The sequence below is a fragment of the Scleropages formosus genome, chromosome 17, assembly GCF_900964775.1.
Source record: "Scleropages formosus chromosome 17, fSclFor1.1, whole genome shotgun sequence".
In the NCBI taxonomy this organism is placed as follows: domain Eukaryota; kingdom Metazoa; phylum Chordata; class Actinopteri; order Osteoglossiformes; family Osteoglossidae; genus Scleropages; species Scleropages formosus.
The window spans coordinates 17,106,186-17,127,013 of NC_041822.1; the positions used below are offsets into that span (position 1 = coordinate 17,106,186).

The 20,828-nt window shown below is 38.2% G+C and overlaps 1 protein-coding gene across 1 annotated transcript in view; it reads right to left on the reverse strand.

Moving 5' to 3' along the window:
- Window positions 1–20,828, reverse strand: part of prdm6 (PR domain containing 6) — a 53,083-nt gene that overhangs the window by 17,916 nt on the left and 14,339 nt on the right. The window contains exons 4-5 of the mRNA XM_029259588.1: window positions 10,495–10,622; window positions 4,887–5,011 (exon numbers count right to left, since the gene is read on the reverse strand). Coding sequence (XP_029115421.1) covers window positions 4,887–5,011; window positions 10,495–10,622 — 253 coding nt within the window. The remainder of the gene's footprint in view (window positions 1–4,886; window positions 5,012–10,494; window positions 10,623–20,828) is intronic.

Here is a 20,828-nt window from a genome sequence, read left to right on the forward strand (position 1 = left end):
AGATCTTTGACTGTAGTTCTGACATTTTATGCCAAGGAAAAATCAGGGACAATTTTGTGTGTCTCAGATCAGTTGTTATGAGGCCATTTAGTTGCATACCACTTACATTCTCCATCAGTAGATTTTTGACTGAATTTTCAAGAACTTATCATTTAAGCAACATAGCCAACATACACCTTTCCCTCAAATAAAGAGGTTCATAGTTCCTTCAATGGTATCACTACATCAGACAAATTTTCATTGTGAGGGGATTGAACTACCATTATTTTATATGGAATTTTTTTTTTTTTTTTAACTTTTTTAACTTCTCTTTGCATTTGCAGCCTTTTGCACTTTTGCATTTCAACCTTTTAGGTGACTTTTTGACAATTTGGTTTACAGATGTTTATGATACAAAGAAATTCATGACATCAGTGCCTATGTTTTTCACTCTGTGAAAACAAACGCTTTTCTCCAAAGCAACGTACATTTCTGCTAAATCAATAAATGTAAATGTAAATGTGAAGCATGCAGACACTATGCCCTTAGAGATGCTGTATAGCATTAACAACAAGTCTTTAATGTAGATGATCTTCATTTGGTTTGTACTTTAAAGCTTTATGTATATTAGTGCCGATTATTCCCATTACAATGTTGCTTGTAGTGTTTTTTTGATGCACCTGGGGCAGCTGGTAGTGTAGTGATTACAGCTACTGCCTTTGGATCCAAAGATCGCAGATTCAATCCCCACCTCTGGCTGCAGTACACTTGAGCAAGGTACTTACCCTCAATTGTGCCAGTAAAATTACTCAGCTGTATAAATGTGTAAATAATTGTAACCTTAAAATTGTAAGTTGCTTTGGAGACAAGCGTCAGCTAAATGAATAGATGTAAGATTACCTTTTTTTTTTCAATGGAAACATGTTATACTGTATAAGAGATAAATTTACTTAGAAGTGACCATCTGTACTTTGAATCCAGAACATTTAGGACCATGAGCTAGTATGAAGGTGTGATGAGTTAGAATGAAATCACTGAATTGTGATTGGGTTTAATGGTAGTTCCCCTTCAAGGATGGCATACACTGTTTCTGATTTATGTGATATTTAGTGACATTTGAAAAACACATACATGTTTTGATTGTTTCTTTCATTCTGATTTGCTGTGAATGACTGTTCTTTTACTGTATTTATCAGAAAATGCTGTAAAATTCTTTGGAAAGGGTAATGTGAAAAGGTCATGGTCTGAACATAACTTTCAGTAGACTAAAGCAATAAAATGTTTAACATGTAAACACAAGTCTGTCCAGACCCATAGCTGTTCTGGACCTCTTCTAAGCAAGAAGTTCCAAAGAACCCAGTCTGAGCAGTATGGGGCAAAAGGCTGGTTGGTACTGCAAACAATAACTCATAGCTTAGTATGAATGCATGGTTTAGATTAATGGTCATGCTGATGTTTTTCCCATGAAGGTCTAGGGGGTGAAGAAAATACTGCTGCCTCTATAACCGTGGATTTATAGATTAAAAGCCCTGAACATTAGCTACTCTTTGATGTGCCAGAAAAACACTCCACGTCGTGCATAAACACTCCACACCAGTGCATAAACACTGGTAATTATGTGACGAAACGCAAGCACAGTAACATGTTACATTTGTCTTACAGTAGAAAATGAAAATGAATTTGTCTGAGGTTTTCACTAACAATATATCCCAGCATATCCCTGCAGTAAACAACTCAGAAAGGTCAATCTAAGCCTTTCATAGTTTTTTGTTGGTGGTATGTATGCTTCCTATTTCCCCATTTGATACATCATTTTCTTCATCCATCATGCAATGGCCCTCTGATCTCTTTCCTCCTCCAACAAGACCAACAGATTAAAGGCCCTTTATTAAACAAAACCCTCATGCCTGGTTAACTTTCATTTTAGCTTCCAGGGTGTAACATCAATCCAGTCAGGTTGAGGTAACGGTAGCAAATAATACTCCAACTTTTCAATGGTGTTTGCAGAAATATAAAGAGATAGGCAATAGGCTAAGGGGTTTAGGAAATTTGAGAATGCCTGAGCACTTGAGACCGTGTCATACTGCAGCCTGCCACTCCTGTCATTTCAAGAAATGTGAGTCTTTCAGAGTTTCAGGTTGGGACACGGGAGGTGTAGCTTGCAAAGGGCAATTTTCAATCAGTCATACTGCCAAGGCTTTACAGCGCTCCCTTCTAAAAACTACTGCCCTATGTTTAAACGGAGCTCAAATCCACGTGTGCTGTACAGTGCCACAGCTTTGTATCCTCTGAAACTCTGCCTAAATAGAATGGGACTTACAAGATGGAATGCAAGAGGAATAAGCACTGGACTGAACTATTGACTCTGAGAAAGTATTGGTTCTGTCTGTACTTTTGCCAGACTGAAAATGTTCCATTTAGCTCTATTTATTGTTCAGTAGTTATATTGAAGGATCCAAGTGTAAAGTAAGTCTTTAAAAGAAATAGGACTTTGTTCTATCTTTTACTGTGGTTACTCAATTGATTACAGAATTTTTTTTTTTTTAATGTAATTTGCATTTTACAAAGTGTTTGTTCATGTAGCTTTACTGGAGTAATTCAGGCTAAGTGCCATGATCAATGGTACTACAGAAAAAGGAAGGAGTAGGACTTGAACCAGCAGGTTATAAGCCCATGTTCGTACCAGCTATGCAATATGTTGTTTTGTTTAGTGTTGATAAAGGAAACAGTTAACATAGTAAAGTAAATTAAAAATTATGTATCATGAAATACCCATTAAAACTGAAAAGAGATTGCTGACACATAGCTAGCTAATTAAGGCATATTATTTATATCCATGTAGGGTGTAATAAAGTTATTACAAAAATTCTTGGAGTGAATTTACAGCCCTGCAAATCATCAAAATCAGTACTAAAATCTTAGCTTTAAACCTGGCTTCACAGTCTGCATTCTATCGTGTAAGATTAATCATCAGCTCTATTTTGACACCCTGGCTAAACAGATTTGGGAGAGTTTAATTAAACCTGAGCAAATCGTATGAATGAAGGATGACATAAAGAGTGAAAACAGCAGGTTAGGTTGGGAGGGCTGACTGTGAAGGGAGTTCATTCATCCTAATAGCACAGTGTGCAGTTTGTAAGATGTGAGAGGCAGACCACAGGGGTGAAGTAAGATGCACACAGAAAACTCTGAGAAGGATGGGGAGGAGGGGGAATCATCACTATGGAGCTGGAACTTAGGACCAAAAACAGTCTTAGCAAAGAAACATATATTGCTTACTAAAAATTTGTGTTGCAAAATATCACCTATTGAAACCATTTGTTATTTTTACTTGTATCATTTTCTGAGGTTAAATACCTCATTTTGTTCATAACTTTCAATTGGTTTCTCAGATACTTTGAGAAACTTAAAATCTCAATTAAAAAAATTACAAACTAAGCAAAACAGCTAGTTTAAATAATACAAAAATATTTTCTTGTGTTTGTCCCTAGTGAAATGATCCATTTCCTACATTTTAATAAGGTAAATGTCAATATCTTGCACTAATTGCATAAGCCCACAAAGGAGAACTTTAAATATTGATTACATTTGTCAATGTACACTTAAGCCAGCTCTTAAAAACGGGTGTTTTAACTTCAGTGAATTACACAGATCCAGATCTCTGTGCAAATTCATTGTGGACTATTTACATTTTCAGTTATATTATTAAAATGGATTTGGCTATTAATCATTTCAGTGTGATAATGACGATATCTGAACAAAAATAATCCCAGCTTTGGGAATACTCAAAAATGCCCTGTTCTTTAGTTTTAAGTTTTAATGACACCAGGCTTTGGCTAAATGTCCAAAAGTTTAAATGTGATTTTCTACAACCTATGTTTTTAAAGCTAAGTTGTTATGAAGTAATTCAACAAAAAGATCACAGTTATCTACCTTTGTCTTGTTATATTATTAAATATCAGATTTTGTCTTTTTTACATTTTTTCAAAAAATAACTAAAGTAAAATTCTACTAGCTGACTAGGCTTCCTTGGCATATTAAATAACAACATCAGGATCCAAACTGAGCAGTATGGACTAAGAGTCATGAAACAGAACAAGCTATTTTCTGGTTACAGTTTGAAAGAAAAGGTGAATGGCAGAAACACTTATCTCTGTTTATAAACAACTGCACTCCATTTGGAATGAATGGCACCAACGAGTGGCTTGTGCTTTATCAACACAAACCACCATTCTGATGACAGACTTCATAAATGTTTCATCACTTTCTTTTGTTGACTCTCTACAACATTATCTCAGCAATTAAACAAAGCGCTGAAGTTGATCTATATGGGCCACATATTGATTCATTGAGGGAAATGTTGATGTAACACTATGTTATCCTTTGTCTCAAGCTGAAAACTCACAGAGGATGCTGAAAATGGTTTTACACATTTTATAATTGCGTTCTTTACATACAAATATAATGTTTTCGGAAATTTACCCCTTGTTTCCTCCCCTTAAAACATGACAGCCAGGCCAACTCTGGAGGAGTGAAAACAATCACACACCTCAATCAGTGTGTATGCTATGAATCACCTGCTTCTTTTCACTCTATTGGCTGCAGTCTTTATTGGGTTTGGAGGAGGGTACTATTTGCCCAATTCCACCCACAGCTCTGTAGGTGTTGTTGTAAGCAGCACGAGGGAAGGAACCACAACTATCTCACTCAACAAAGGGAACCCAGGCCATCACAGTCTCCTTGCCACAAGTGTTGCTCATTAGTGGTCATTCTGCGTAGGCGCAAAAGCATATGATCACTTGGGGTTAGTACAAGCAGGAAATATAGAGAAATTGTAGGAGGGGGAGGCGCAGCAGCAGCAGGAGACCATCTGCATGTGGAGACATGAGTTACGAGGAGATGCTTACAGTTCTCGTCCTGCGCTAGGCACTGCAGGGGGATGCCAAAGAAGGAGGTGTAGCTGTCGTTGTACCACACAAGGAGCTCTGTGCCCCTTGGGATGTCCATGCAAGCCCTGTAGAATATACATGACCTGTAAAGAACAGAAACACAGAATGCTGACTGAAAGAACCATGTGTAGGGAAATGAAGACTATGTGGATGCTTAACATCAAAGGCATACATGGAACACATGACAACAAAAAATTTCTTGTTGAATATTAACATTTGCTGATCTAAAACACCTCTGAATATATTATTTGTGCATTTGTGTGAATATATTACCTATATACATTTAATGCATCACAGTAATTTTTTATGAGGGAAAGAACAGTTACGACTGATGTTAGTAAATGTATTGCCTTCATCATTATAATTAATATGATTATTCAGTTTGTCCTGCCTTTGAATATGACAACCAACATATATATATATATATATATATATATATGCATATATATATGTTACTTGCTTCTAAAAAACACGTTTATCTCTATATGTGTTGCCATGTGGGGACTTTCAGAATTTTGCATAGTCAGCAGAATGTTTTTTCCAGCTCATTCATTTTAACAAACGTCACTAAAATAACAATAATTATAATAATAAAAACAAAAAGAAATTCTACAAATATTTGACAAAAACTCTGCTTTGGTCCTGGCAGTGTTACCCAGTATGGTGAATTTTATTCATTCCTTCCACCATGACATAAAAATAAAACAAGAACCAATCCATAAATCACCCAAATCTCATAACCTGAGAAAAGCATGAATCTACCATGTATTTCATACCCTCGTAACATTTTGTCTCTCAGTTTGGCCTCACTTAACATAAACACTACGGCACACAAATAAATGTACTCGGACTAAATGACTCAGTTGGCTGCTGAAAGAGGCCTGTTTTCTGAGCGATGGGTGGTCTTGCACACTTTCACAGAGGGGTGAAAGAGTGTAAACGTACACCATTTCTTACAAGCCGGTCCGCCGCTTCCAAAACTTGCACAAATCTTGGCGCTGTGAGGCACATCAAAGGCATTTCTTTCTTTTTGGATAATATTTCCCTTGCTGACATGTATTTAGTATTGTGGTTGGATGACTCATAAAGACAACCACGGGACGTCCCAGCAAGGCCCAACGCACAGCGCATGCCAGTGGACATTATTGTCAGAGCAAAAACAAAGCAGCCATCCCAGGGTCAATCAATCATGAGCCGCTTTGAAGAGAATTCCATTTAGAAATAGCAAATCATAACATGTGGAATTCAAACCAGCTGACAACTGGAGGTGGTCACCTTCGACCTGTGTGGACAAAGCTGCGGACCAGTGAGATGTATCTGCCACCTACTAAAGTTACAGGCAGTGGTACCGTACATCTGGCCAGCTGGGTTGAACCCTGAGAAAACTGTCAGGTGCTCTGCCCAGCTGGCCAAGGCAGGAGAATTAGACTCAACTGGTGTTAACTTTTGTTTTTTGCAACTGTAAGATCTTAACCCTCCTTTACAAGCTCAAAGAAAACCTAAATATAGTTGTGCAGGTTTACTGTAATGTACTGAGTTATAAATGTGTGCCTCCTCTATAGGTAACATAAAAAACATTTTGCTCCTCCTCTTTGTTTGTCTGCACATATACTGTACACATTCAAGTGGGACCACCATCAATATACATTGCTATCCTCTGTACTGTAAGCAAAGAGCAATGACTGAAAAATTAGCTTGTATTATTTACAAATTGTTACAGATGGTAAAATTTTATAGTGTATTACTGTGTCATACCAAAATACATACACAGAGTACGTAATGAATGATCACAGTGGTTGAGTTTTCAGTTATGATTGGTTATGAAGGGCTTTGTTAATTTTGAATAACTGCAGTATAGCAGTATATCTTCTATGTATATAAAAACATCTTTACTGAATATAATAATTAATACATAATTCATTCATAATTTATAAAACAAGGATGGATGGATGGATGGATGGATGCATGGATGTTAAAACAGACAGATTTTTATAAATACCACTGAAGTTTACATAGTGAATCAAAGGAAAGCTACCAGTGCAGCAGCAGCTAGTGGACATGGACACAGTGAGGTCAGTTTCACAAAAGACTGTCCTGGCTGCCTATAACCTAGAAATAGCCAACAGGACCACTGAATCGCAGGACCCCTGAACTACATGGCTGTTCAGCCATTGAACAAGGCCCCTGAAAAGCAGAGATACAAAGCACAACAGTTCTGGCTTAAGCACAGGGCATTTGAACACACTACCTTTACTGTTTCTGTATTCTTTCTTTGTGTCTGCTTTTACCACCTGGTTTTATAATATGGAGTCCATCTCTTATGTTCATTATCAATGCACCTGAGACTATCCATAGATACACCCACCCTTCATCTAACAAGGTCTCAAAAAAATGCTATAATGGGATGTGAAAATTTGTACCATTTTCTCATAAAACGGGCTAATAATTCTGTAGAATGGTATTTTTGCTTGTTACAGTCATTTTCACTTCCGAACATGTCCTTCACACAATACTGACACAATAACCACAGACAACCCATTGTGCATTATATTTCATGTTAGAGGATCGTCGCTGCACTACGTTGTGATTATGGTTTGGCTAAGAGTCTGGGAGTGACGATTGACTCAGGTCTATCTTTCTCTCAGCACATTGAATCCACAACCTGGACCTGCAGATACATCCTTACCTCACAACAGACTCTGCCCAACTACTCGTTCAGGCCATGGTGACATCCGTCTGGACTACTGCAACTCTCTCTGGTCTGGCCTTCCTGCTACTGCCATCAAACCTCTACAACTGATACAGAATGCTGCTGCCTGAGTTGTGTTTGACTTGCCGAAGCATTCACATTATCTCCTTTACTCGTTTCGCTGCACTGGCTTCCTATAGCTGCCCAGATCAAATGTAAGGCCCTGGTTATTGTCTACAAATGCATCAGTAGAACTGCTCCCAGATATCTACAAGACTTGATGATTCGCTACATGTCAACCAGACTGCTATGCTCTTCCACATCTGCTCACTGAGTGGTCCCGCGCACGAAAGGTAAAGCACGGAGGTTCTTGGTTCTGGATCCATTGTGGTGGAATGACCTCCCCCTCTCACTCAGAGCTGCTGAATCTTTGTCCACATCTAAAAGGGTCCTAAAACTCATCTCTTCTGAACTCACTTCACCCGTGATCTCTTAATTTCATGTAAGGTATAAATGTTCATGTACGTGAGGTATGATTGTTCATGATCATGCTTAGCTCAATCCTTTACAGAGCCACTCCTGCAATGTAACATAAATGTTTATATTTATCTCAAAAAAACACTACTACGAAGGTGATTAGGAATTGGCAATATTCGGGTAAAGTTTTATGCAGCTACTTGTGTGATGAACGTCGGTGCATATGGTGAAGGAAACAAACTAATTGTACTTAAGAATCACACATCTGCAGCTATGTCTCTTTCTCCTAAGACAATGTACAAATTGTATTTTTTATGAGATGTACGTCGCTTTGGAGAAAAGTGTCTGCTAAATGAATAAATGTAAATGTAAATGTACAGTAACCGACCAGACTGCACTGTCACACAGCTATGCACTCAACCTCTCACGGGTGATTCCCAACAGCACAACTCTCATCCCTGTTTATGAATTCAGAGCACAACCTCAACAAAATAAACATGGAATAAACAGTTGTGGGAATATTCAAGAAAATTATACATCATAATACATTCATTTAATTATATACTTATAGAAACTGACTTAGGCTTAAGAGCAACATACATGAATAGTATCGTATCACACTGAGTTTCAAGCACTTAAAACCACTGACTGTCAATCTAATATCACAGTTGAAACAGCACATTCACTACTATTTTTATTAATAATTCTTAATTAAAAATTAAAAGCTGATGCTGCTCTCGAAAGAGAGCTGATTTTTAATGGAGCAATTCAGGGTAAGTAACTGAAGTGTATTACAGCAGGAGCCTTTTAAGTCCTTATAGAAATATAATATAAACATGTAACTATTAACTCTGTGAAAGAACTTCAAAATTGTAACAGTTTCTGCACCTCCACCCCAAAACTACTGTTGCTGCAAGATATGTAAATCTCACCCAATTTCTTCTTCCTGATGCTATACCCTAACCCCCTTTTTCTTTAGAAGTTGTACTTTCCTGTGGCACACAAGTGTGAAACCCCTCTTTTTGAGGATATTTATAAATGAACCACATGACTTTTGTTCAGGGAGAATGAGTTTGAAGTTGAAACTACATTCAGCATCCAGCATGATGATGTACTGAATCACTGGAAATAAAGGAGATCCTTTTGCAAGTGGGGTGTTAAATTCCATGACAACTCAGTTAAATTATTGTACTATTCCGTTTTATTTCAGGGCACAAGGCATATGGCAGGTTTAAGATGTGTGTAAAAGTTGCGTTTTTGTGTAACGTACAGAAACAGCAACTATTAACGCACGTGCTCTCTTTGGTCTACTTCTCAGGGTACCGTGCCCTTCTACTGGCAAGAAAGGGTTAACATTTACATTTATTTATTTAGTTAACGCTTTTCTCTAAAGCAAGTTACAATGTTAAGATCCCCACAATTATTTACTCATTTGTGCAGCTGGACAGTTCGGTGTACGAGCTGTCCCATTATAGCTGTTCAAGCTGTAACAAAGAGCATTGAACATAGCGTAGTGATTAGCACAACTACCTTTGGACTCAAAGGTTGCAGGTTTAGATCTCACCTCTGGCTGTAGTACCCTTGAGCAAGGTACTTACTCTGAATTGTTCTAGTAAGAGTTTGAACTCAACTGTGATGACTTCCAGAAATGATTTACCCCTGTTAGGTAAGAGATATGTGTACTGTCACTTTTGCTTCTTTCTTCAGTAAGAATGTTATAGAAAATCTTATCTGACTTATAGTATTTACCTTACTGTGTCTACCTCAGGTAATGACTTTTGTATTTAGCCTATGTGCTGTTGGGGCTCTTGAGTTACAGAAGACACGTTCTTTTAATATTAGAAAGAATTTAAGAATTTTTCTGCAGTATTGTGATCGAAAGTTCACAGTGAGTCGCTATTTGATTTCTAGCTGCAAAGAACAGGCTACTTCAACCGCTGTGAGAGCTTGCAGCTCTCAGTTCTGTGTGCATTTGTACTAAAGAGGATGGATTGACATTCTGTTTAACTGGACTCATGTCTCCTTTAATATTCTTTCTCACTCAACATTCCGCTTGCATTTCCATCAGTTTTCAGTTAATCACAACTTCATCAACATTATTGATCGCAAAAAATCAAGCAACTTTTAATAAGTATAGCTCTGGAAAAAGCCTTCAGTTTCTTGCGAATATTTCTGAGGAAATTATCACAAATGCTATATATATGTGTTTGTATGTAAAATGTGGCTTTCTATTTCTGTTGACTAGTCCACTTCACCCAAGGGCAGCAGGTTACTAAACGGCAATTAACAACAAAAAGATGTGGTTTCCAAAGAGGGTCATCATCATATTACACAATGAATGGAACGCAGATGAGTACCATGTGCCATGCCTATGGAGTTCGGTCCACATGCAGTCTGTACCTGTACTGGACCACCATCATGTTCTGCTCCCCACAGTGTCGCGCACAGCGGATGTACCTCATCCAGCTGGACTTGGTCGGCTCATTGCCATCAACAAAGTGCTGTAACGTCCCCTCCTGGTCATAGATCTGAAAGACAAAACAGAGAAGCTAAGCGTGTGCAAAACAAAGAAACAAAATAGTAAACACGTAAGCAGATCTTCGGCTTATAGGCCACAGATGGTTCAGTGGTTAAGACAGAATAAAGCTATTACTTATCTGCAGGCTGAAATCTAACATGACACAACAGCAGCTGCAAACTTGAGAAACATACCTAAGGCAAATTGTCTCCAGAAACATTCGAATGTATAAACTCATGAGCTGTATTCGCTAAGAAAATGAATAATGTAAATATTATACGAATAACACAAAAGAGTATTTGGAAGCCAGCCTTGCTTCGCATTTTGCATGCCTCATTTCAAATGAGACTGAGTACCAGGAGTATTTTGCATAATGAAAGGATGTAAATGTCCACATAATATTAAAAATACACTGTATATAGCAACATGCCAATTTCTGACCGGGACAATTTCAGCTCTTACGTTTACCTACTTTTGGAAAGTGTGGGTAAGGAGTTACCTACAGTAGAAACTCAAATTTCACATTTAGTGTGTCCAGACAAAGCCCTGATTCTAAAAGCCTTCTTACTTAATGTATCCCGCCTGGTTTGAAAGATCTGATGCTTCAAAAGGCCATGTATCCTCCACTGTGTATTTCATTCAAAGCAGTATCACACCACTTCAGCTAAAGTAGTAAATACAGCCTGTTGCGTACAAATTAGATACAACTGTCTTCAAATCAACTAGGGGTCAGATGAGCAAAAGACAACAATCACTGTCTGTAAGTCAGCATGAAATTCAGGCAATTAAGATCAGTGCTCCCGTGCTGCCTTTCCTCAGAAGAGAGCCGATGCTGCCCCCCTTTTCTTTCTGGGTGTTATTCCAAGCCGTTGGAGAGATAAATGAACTTGTCATCTTACCACCTGCACCCAGCCATGGATGTGACCTGGTGGTGGCTCTCTGGCCAGGGTAATAAACAGATCAAAGTGTGGCAGAGTGGAGTCACAGGAGCCGAGGGAGCTCTGCTGCCCTGACAGCCCCGTTCCCAGCCTATTCTCAGGCCTTCGCAATGTGTTTGGCTGATGCCTCAGATGCAATCAGAAGTCCTTTTAAAGCTTGACTTCTTCAGCGAGCTGCACCAAATGTTTGTTTGTTTTTGAGGTCTGCTGGCAGTGGTGCAATAAAATAGTGAAACCACACCTTGAATTTGTTGAACTGAAAGAAATGTTTATCAGGATGATTTCATTGAACCATTTCCGATTTTACGTTGCTAATAATAAAATTCTCCCTTCAATTAAATCTTTGACTTACAGTTTCAATGACCTACTGTGGAATAAATGGTTTGGTAAGTCAATACTGTGGCAGAAACAGAGAAAAAACTTAAAGAATATCTTAATACCCTTATTATGAATATATATATATAAAATTAAAATGTAGACAATAAATTAAATCAAATAAAAAAATAAAATACACACACACACACACACATTTTCAGAACCGCTCGTCCCATACAGGGTCGCGGGGAACCGGAGCCTAACCCGGCAACACAGGGCGTAAGGCCGGAGGGGGAGGGGACGCACCCAGGACGGGACGCCAGTCCGTCGCAAGGCACCCCAAGCGGGACTTGAACCCCAGACCCACTGGAGAGCAGGACCGTGGTCCAACCCACTGCGCCACCGCACCCCCAAAAATAAAATATATATAATTAAAATTGATAAAAAATAATGTCTAAAAAGTCTGTTATTAAAATTTGACACTTATGTAGTCTTTGTACATGCTTTAACCCCAGAATCTTTCATTGGTCAATAAGATTTTGAGAAGTCAGCTGTTATTCAAATGAAAGCATATAATTTCCTAAACTGTAGTGTGCACAATAGTAAAACTCATAGACAGTAATCCAAAAAATTTTGGACAGGTCAAGATCAGCACTGCTCATGATAAAAAGGTCGGCTTACTGGGATTCCGTTTTTTTTAGGTGTAGTACATGTTTATTTTCCTTTCTGAAAAATTTTGAAGAGTTTGGTAGTTTTGTGCATGCCGAGTTAAAAATCTTAAAGATAGGCTGATGTTTTGTTCCACAGATTGCAGGCCACACAAGTATTTAAGAAGATTTTTGAAACGTCAACAGTTTTTTATCTGAACACTGGCCGTTTCGAAGTGTGTCTTTGACACCAATTATACATTTTTGTGCAAAAATAAATATCTTTAGACATGAACACTTTTACACATACACACATCATCTGAAACTGCTTGTCCCATACAGGGTTGCAGGGAGCTGCAGCCTAGCCCAGCAGCACAGGGCAGAGGGGGAGTGGACACACCCAGGACGGGATGCCAGTCCATCGCAAGTCACCCAAATTGGGACTCAAACCCCAGACCAACTGGAGAGCAGGACCCGGTCCAACCCCCTGTACCACCAAACCCCCCTGGATCCTTTTAAAATAATTTAATTAGTATGGTTAGACAATATTATGTAATCATATGCAATTATTCAACTAATTTAGAGGCATTTATACAGGTGAGTTGCAACTGCAGTTTTAGCCAGGTGTGTGTGAGAGTTTAAACACAAAACACACTTAAATCAATAATTTGGGAAAGCCATACATTAACAAATTTTGCTCATAGTGTGGAGGGTAAATACTTAGGTACACAGAAGGGGAAATTCACACAAGAATTTTAGTTGCTTTATTTTTCCCTTCCCTTAGAGTAGCCTTTCAACCCAGAGAGCAATTTTAATTATCTGCTTTCATGAATACAAACACAACAATTAGCTTTACAAATGAAATGAAATCATGTAAGAGTGTCAACACACACACACACACACACACAGAACCAGAGCCTACCCAGCAACACAGGGCATAAGGCCAGAGGGGGAAGGGGACACACCCAGGACAGGACACCAGTCCATCACAAGGCACCCCAAGCAGGACTCAAACCCCAGACCCACTGGACAGCAGGACCATGGTCCAACCCACTGCGCCACTGCGCCACCACACCCCCTTCGTGTCAAAACATCAACCACTTAATAAAAGCCAACATAGAATAGGCTTTGTTAAAATAACAACTGAACAAATTATTTTAAGATATATTAGGCTACTTGAATTTTCTTACTCTCTTATAAAAATAGCCATTATTAGTTATTAATTGGATCCTGTTTATTCTGTAATCTCACATCAAATAATTCAGATCAGAGACTGTTTTACTTGTGTACTACAGGTATCATAAAACCATTACTGACATGCACTAGGCTTATACACTTGGCTAATATTGAAGGTTAATGGGAATGGCTTAGCCCTGTGGAAACCGTGAGGGACCCCAAGGATCCTAATTTTGTCATGAACTGTAAAACAGGAAAACACTGCTAAAAGATCTCCATTCTCTATTGTTGACCATGTAAACCACTTCAAAGCAACAGGTTCTACCTATATCTTTGTATTATGATTGAAATGTTGTGCTTCATACAACAACTATGGCAAGAACACAGTCAAAGCACTAAACACTATAAGCAAGCATAGATAAAATAGTTTTTAAAGTCATTGCACCTCTCTGTGTTTTTGCATGCTTTCCTGGCTGCACAGAGGCTGGAGTGTATTTGTTTGTTAAAAACTTTAGCAAAGCTTTTTGTCATGAAGTTTATGAACTTCAGCTCATATATTGTGTCGAGCTGAAAAAGGCACTCCTTGAGATTGAAGATGAAGACGCATTTATTGGACCGTGCTTCTAAATACAGGTAATTTATGGGTAACTTGTAGGGAAGTGTTCTGTTTATCTTAATAAAGCACTCTGGGAGTCCTCAAGCTTAGGCCCTGGTAGAAATCGGTCCCACCTTGAACTGGACTTCAGTGTTGGTTGTATTTGCTTTAGGACACTGACAGTGTCCAGCACTCTCTGCACAGTTACTGACAGTGGGCAGCCTAGCTATGGCAACAAGCAAAAACAAAACCTTTCAGTTCTCCAAAGTTAAAAATGAAACCTGATGGATTCAACACAGGGGGAACTTATTGTCCCCGCTGTTCTGATTACCTTGTTTTTTTTTTATGTATTAACGTGGATTTCCTCCTATGACAAAAATACTGTCCACCTCTAGTGTTAGAGAAACAGCAAAATATAAATAAGCACATTAAAAATGACCTGAAATGATGTACAAACAACTATATCTGTCACCAGCAATGCATCATGCAGCCTAGGTGCTATGCATGCTAGCCTTGTCTTGGCACCCCAGCAGAATGGATGAGATTTCTGGACCCCACTGACCCCGTTGAGTCTCTGACATGCAGTTTGTCTGTGCTGATTCCCCTTTCTTATTCTCCTGGCTTTTTCTGTGGTGAGCCTCTGCCGGTTCTGACAGTATGATGGAGCGCTTCAGGCCTTGCTTGCTACAAGGCAGTTTGTTACACAGACATCGCAAGGGTCTGAGGGATGGGGGATTTCTTGAATTGTGCAGACATACTTTGCCATTAAATGCAGGAAAATATCCTTTTCAATTCAAAATCTACTGAAATTTCCTTGCAGACCTTTTGTGTTAACTGATTTCAGTGAATGGCAAAAAAAATATGAACACAAAATACCATTAGTTTAGTAACAGTACTAAACCACAACAGAAGATACTAAGTTACTATGTACTAATACTAAAATACTAAGTAACCAAACAATTTATGGGACAAACATTAAATTACTTACATTTACATATATTTACATTTAAATATATGCAATATCAGTCCACCATTACATAGGACAGACCGATTCATTACTGTGGCTCAGGAATATTTTAAATCTTGACTTTCCATATCATGATCTGATGTCATGTCTTATTACTGACGTAATTTAAAAAAAAGCCAACACTTCAATTATGGACTGAAATTACTAAAATGCTGCAGGGATTTCAGAAGGGCTGATTTTGACTGTTTCTCTCACAGTCAGACAACATCAGAAAATTCTGAGTTCTGGGATTTTGGATTTGGATTACAAAACCATAAAATTGCACGACAGCAAAATAAACAAGAATTAATTCTGACCTGTCAACAGTTCCAATGAATCACAACAGAAAAGCTTCCCTAAACAAGCCACAAAGAGCTCTCTCCTCCCGTCTCAGTAGAAGGGTTATCATTTCCCTACAGTGTGTCTTTCACTCATCGATGCAGTATGGACCAAACAAAAAGTATGCCTACAACACAGCTACAGACACTGGGAAACTGATTAAAGTTTAAGTGTGAAAAGAGTGGGCCACCATGGGAATGTTCCAGTTACCATCTTGTTACTCTGGAATTTCTTCTTGCAGCTTGCTGGGGATACTTCAGGGGTTCTGCAAAATGTAGCGCAGACAAGAACTGTCAGCAGCCGCGAATCTTCCTTCTGTCAGAATGTTACCAAATACATCTTAACAAGCTTCGCGGCGAGGGAGACGAGTCGGCAATAACACCAGCCTGCTTGTTCTGTAACGCTTGGCATTATATTCACAGCACTGTAAGAAACATACATGACAGTCTGTAATAACACTAGACTGAAATATATGTATAATTTCCATTTAATTCCACCATTCGTGTTCACAAGAATTGGCTTTGGGCAATGTCAAAATATTTCTGCACACTTGCACTTGATCAATCTATGATTCTAAAATTAACACGCAAGTTCTTAAATACTGCTCAGAGGTATATTCATAAAGTTATCTTTGGCTTTTTTTATCATTGAAATAACTGATCTCCTACCATCTGCTGGAAAAGGCTCTGGAAGAAGGGTTATTTACAAGGTGGTTATCTTGAGATAACAGGCCTGGATTGAGAAAGCTCTGGGAGACTCAGCGCAAAGTGGGTCAATATCACAAATACACACACACACTCTCTGTCTCTCTCATACTGACAGAGACATTCACCTACAGCGTTGTGTACATATACCTCAACAAGCATACACATGAGCATGCATGAATACAGTCCTACAGACAGACACCCCTACAAACACTCAAAGATTCATTCACAGTATAGGTTGTGTGCACACCCTACAGGTGCGCACAAGTACAGGAAATGCACAGATGCACTTGAAAACAATCTGAAAGAGACAAACATGTCCCCTTCAAAAGCGAAATGTATATATCTAGACACATAAACACTTGTACAGATAAATACAGTCTCATGTAAGAGCGCACACGTACATTATTGTACATACACATTGGCTGATCAGTCACAAATGAGCCGCTTGTTGGTGTGGCCCAGTTCTCCGACTCGGGGGCGGGCTGGGGGGGGGGGGGGGGGGGTTCTGAACCCTTTTGCTCTCCAGCAGCGCACATAAACACACACATAGAAAAAATGTGTCCACTTGAAAAACTCCTGACAGTCCATCCATTTCCCTGCCCTCGAGAGCAGCACATTGTTTGACTCAAGAGATCCACCCTCTTTGATGCTGGACCCCTTCCAGACTTGTCCTACAGAGGACAAACTCATCTTTTCAAACTGACACAAAGATATTCTCCCCCTCCCCACTAAATTATTTCCCCCTCTTCCTTCTGCCTACCCTCCTGCACCCACACACAGCCCTACCTTTTCATACATGCATCTGGACAAAAAAAAAGCAAAAACACAAAAATAGGATTTACTGCAAATCCTTTTTTTTTTGTTGTTGCTATTGTTTGGCACTTGGCATGGCTTGAATGTCCTTACGAGAAATAACCAAGGGAAGCGCTTTGAGAACGCAATGCGTTCATCTGGATTTCATCTCTCTATCAACACTGCTCAATCCCAGGTCATGTTGTTCCAGGCTACAGGATTTGGCCTGTATTAACAGTGTCAAGAAATATCAATAAGACATTTCAAGATAAGCAGCTGGTGAAAATTACACTGCCATATTGTTAAACACATTCATAAATCTATGGGACAAAAACAACAGGCAGGATTTTTCTCAGTGATTTCACTCTGTGTTTGTGTGGTTTCAAAAGGGGATTACTCAGTACTGAAGACGCACAAAAATGAAAAGTTGTAAAAGTAGTCTGGTATTTTTTAAATCATACAGACAAGACATTAAATCATAAAAAGTACATAATAGAAGTAAATTAATTACCCATTACTTGGAGGGATTTACCTTGATGCACCAAAAATTTATCAGAAATATCAGAAATATCAGAAATTAAAAACCCCATAGGTTTATGAGAACCTGGGAATTTGGATACGTAAAAATCTTTCAGAAAGCAAATTAAGCAAGTCTATTGCACAACATTAAAGAAAAATGTCTGCTTTGGCCACAGTTCTTATTTTGACTGTTCAAGTCATATTACTCAATACAAACCTTTATTACAAACATCAATCGCACATCAGTCATACGGGGTTCAAATGATAACAGTAATGAGTCTGAGTTGTCATTAAAATAATGCTTGATCATACCGTACTTAAAAAAATATATTTCTGTCTGAAGTGTAATGTTTGGAGGAAATAAACAAAAGAACAGAATTACTCTGTTTAGTTCGAAGCTTGCAAATCTTTTCTCAAGATTGCTAATGAGATGCTTTTAGTGCATGTGACAAAAGTAGCTTTTATAATGAAGTGCACCGATACAACTTACAAATTTCTGTGACGGATATGCAATTTTGTTTTATGGTCTGTGTCACAAAACCATGACTCTGAGTCCACCCAGAGGAATATGTATTACAACAGTATTACAATGGATTCACCTCATTTTATATGTTTTCTTATGAACAATCTCTTGAGCGCCGCAGTCTTACACTGAGAACGTCACACTTGATTTTCACCGTCTTGCTCTGATTTTCCACGTTCAAATATCTGCGGGGGACAGCATGAGCCGCTGTACTTTCCAAGTAAAAAGCAGTCGATCAAGCCGAGTATTTCAGACAGCCCAGGGTTAAAGGCCCCTCCCCAGTCCGTCCTCGGTCCCCGAGTATGTGGAGGGGGTAATATATGGTGAAGCCTTCCAGAAAACACACTTTGATTGATAACAATCAAGAAAACACACTTTGATTGATAACAATCATTGTACTCTAATCTACTGAATGGGGCAGGTTTGTTACGACTTAAAGCAAGAATTACCGTAAACACCCCATAAAGTGGATTTATGTTATCGCAGTCATTCCCTTTTCCCCTTTTGAGATGGCTCCAAAAAAGGGAGAATAAAAACTGCTAATATGTGAGTGAATGGCATGTCACATGGGCTTAAATCATATAAAGGTAAGGATGCCAAAGGTTTTGGGTAAGTAATACATACGTATGCCAAAGCAGTAATGTACATGTAAAAAAACTGGTCACTTCCCCCCACAGAATTAAATGGCCTTTGACATTAACCAAAGTGCCCTCTTTATTGTCAGTTTCAAAGCATATCTGTCCTTGAGATGTCTGGACTTGCCGAACAGCCGCACCAGTTTAATGACATCTCACTTAATTGCAGATGGCCTGTATATCACAGAGGTGAGGTCTGTCAATAATGCTGCTAAAACCTGTCTATAGCACAAGGAACTGATCAATTCTGTAAATGATCGCAATAATCAAAGAAATGGCCTAACTCATAAATTGCGTTGCGTGCAACATTTTAATGGTCCCCTTACTGTAACTGCTGATGCCCTTTAAGAGCTGGGAAGTATTGTTGTTATTATTAATTACATGACAATACAATGGTCACCAGCATGAACCAGTGAGTGTGTGGTGTGGCATAATGGTCCAAATCTTCAAGGAGATCAGCAGACCATACATTTCAGTTTCCATCTTCTGTGATGCTGTCTCATGCAGCCAGTTTAAAACTGCTAAAATGCACCTTAAAGAACTTCTCTTTAAATATCTTGCACAGATCATTTTAGCATTTAGATTTTATTAAATATCACTTTAATTTGCAATAACTGTAACTTTCTTCTTCCATTTGACATTTTAAAGGAAAATGCTTACCGATGCTTAATAAAATTTGAATTTTTATACATTTATTGCAGCTGCTGTTGTCCCTTTAGTTTGTACTAGTTCTGATTTTACCTACTCTGTAGTAAAATAAACTGCATATATTTCGAAAAAATACAAAATAAAAAAAAAAACAATCTGGAAATTCTCGCCTTTCATCCCTCTCCACTGCACATAATTAAAAGCCACTTACTATAATACCATCTGTTGCCTATAGCTTTGATAGGTTGTTTGAGTTGATGTAGGAGGTACCTGCTTGTCAGTCCCCTCTAACTACATCCAACTGCATTGCAGACAGTAACTTGCGGTGTAAGTCAAATATATCAATGCTAACAAAAAGGGATGAGTAGTATTCTTTAACTTCAAATTTCAAAGCAAATAAATGCTGTAATGTTTGTTGCTTTCTGTCTTTGAAATTTAAAAATAAAAAGAAGCTGTATTCTTGAAAGATTTAGCAAAATCATTACACTAAAGCCCTTTATCCACATAATTGTTATTCAGAGATTTGCTTATCTTGACACAAAGAACTATTACCAAACATCCATATCCACCTATCCAGACTTTTTGGTGTGTACATGCCCCAAAATGCCATATGGTATGCTTTAAACTAAGCACAAGAAAAGCTGTTTGGGAACAAAGCTGAAAATGATGAGAATAGATGCCCATTAGTCATTTGCTTGGAGTAAACATTTAGTTGCATGTATGTGCCCTTTTCATTATTTCCATTTATTTTGTTGGGATTATTTGGTTTATTTTGTTTTTTGTTTTATTTTACCTTTTTACCCAAAAAGTAAAATAAACATTAAAAAATGTGTAAAAAAAAAAAAACTTGAAAACAAGGTGTTAGTAGTAGGAAAGCACACAGTTTGTGTGTAAAGTTGGAAGCATTGGATTGCACTCAGTGATAATGATGATGAAAAAAACAAAGCTCTTTCTTTGGCTATGAGTTTATCAAGGTCGACAGCACATACAATATTTGTTATGAGAGCCAATTAAAAATGCACTGACACTTTCAATTAAGCAAGGTAACTGAGGGTAGGTGTCAGTTTCTTTAAAGTTAATACATCAGTAAACATCAATAGTTTGCCCATTCAATGATAATTCAATGATTCAATGATAATTTACTGTTTACAGAACTTGTAACAATGTTTGTAATAGTTTAGGGTGATTTTTTAATTGAATTTGAGTCATTCCACAAATGCTTCACTGTTAATGCAGATAAGAAATAATAGGAATAGTTTTTTCATTATATCAACTCCGACTGTCAGGACAGACTTTTAGGAACCCATCATGCCTAAAGACTAGGGTCTAGGTGTATTTCACTAAAAACTAAATACCGCAAACCCATCAGGCTTTGT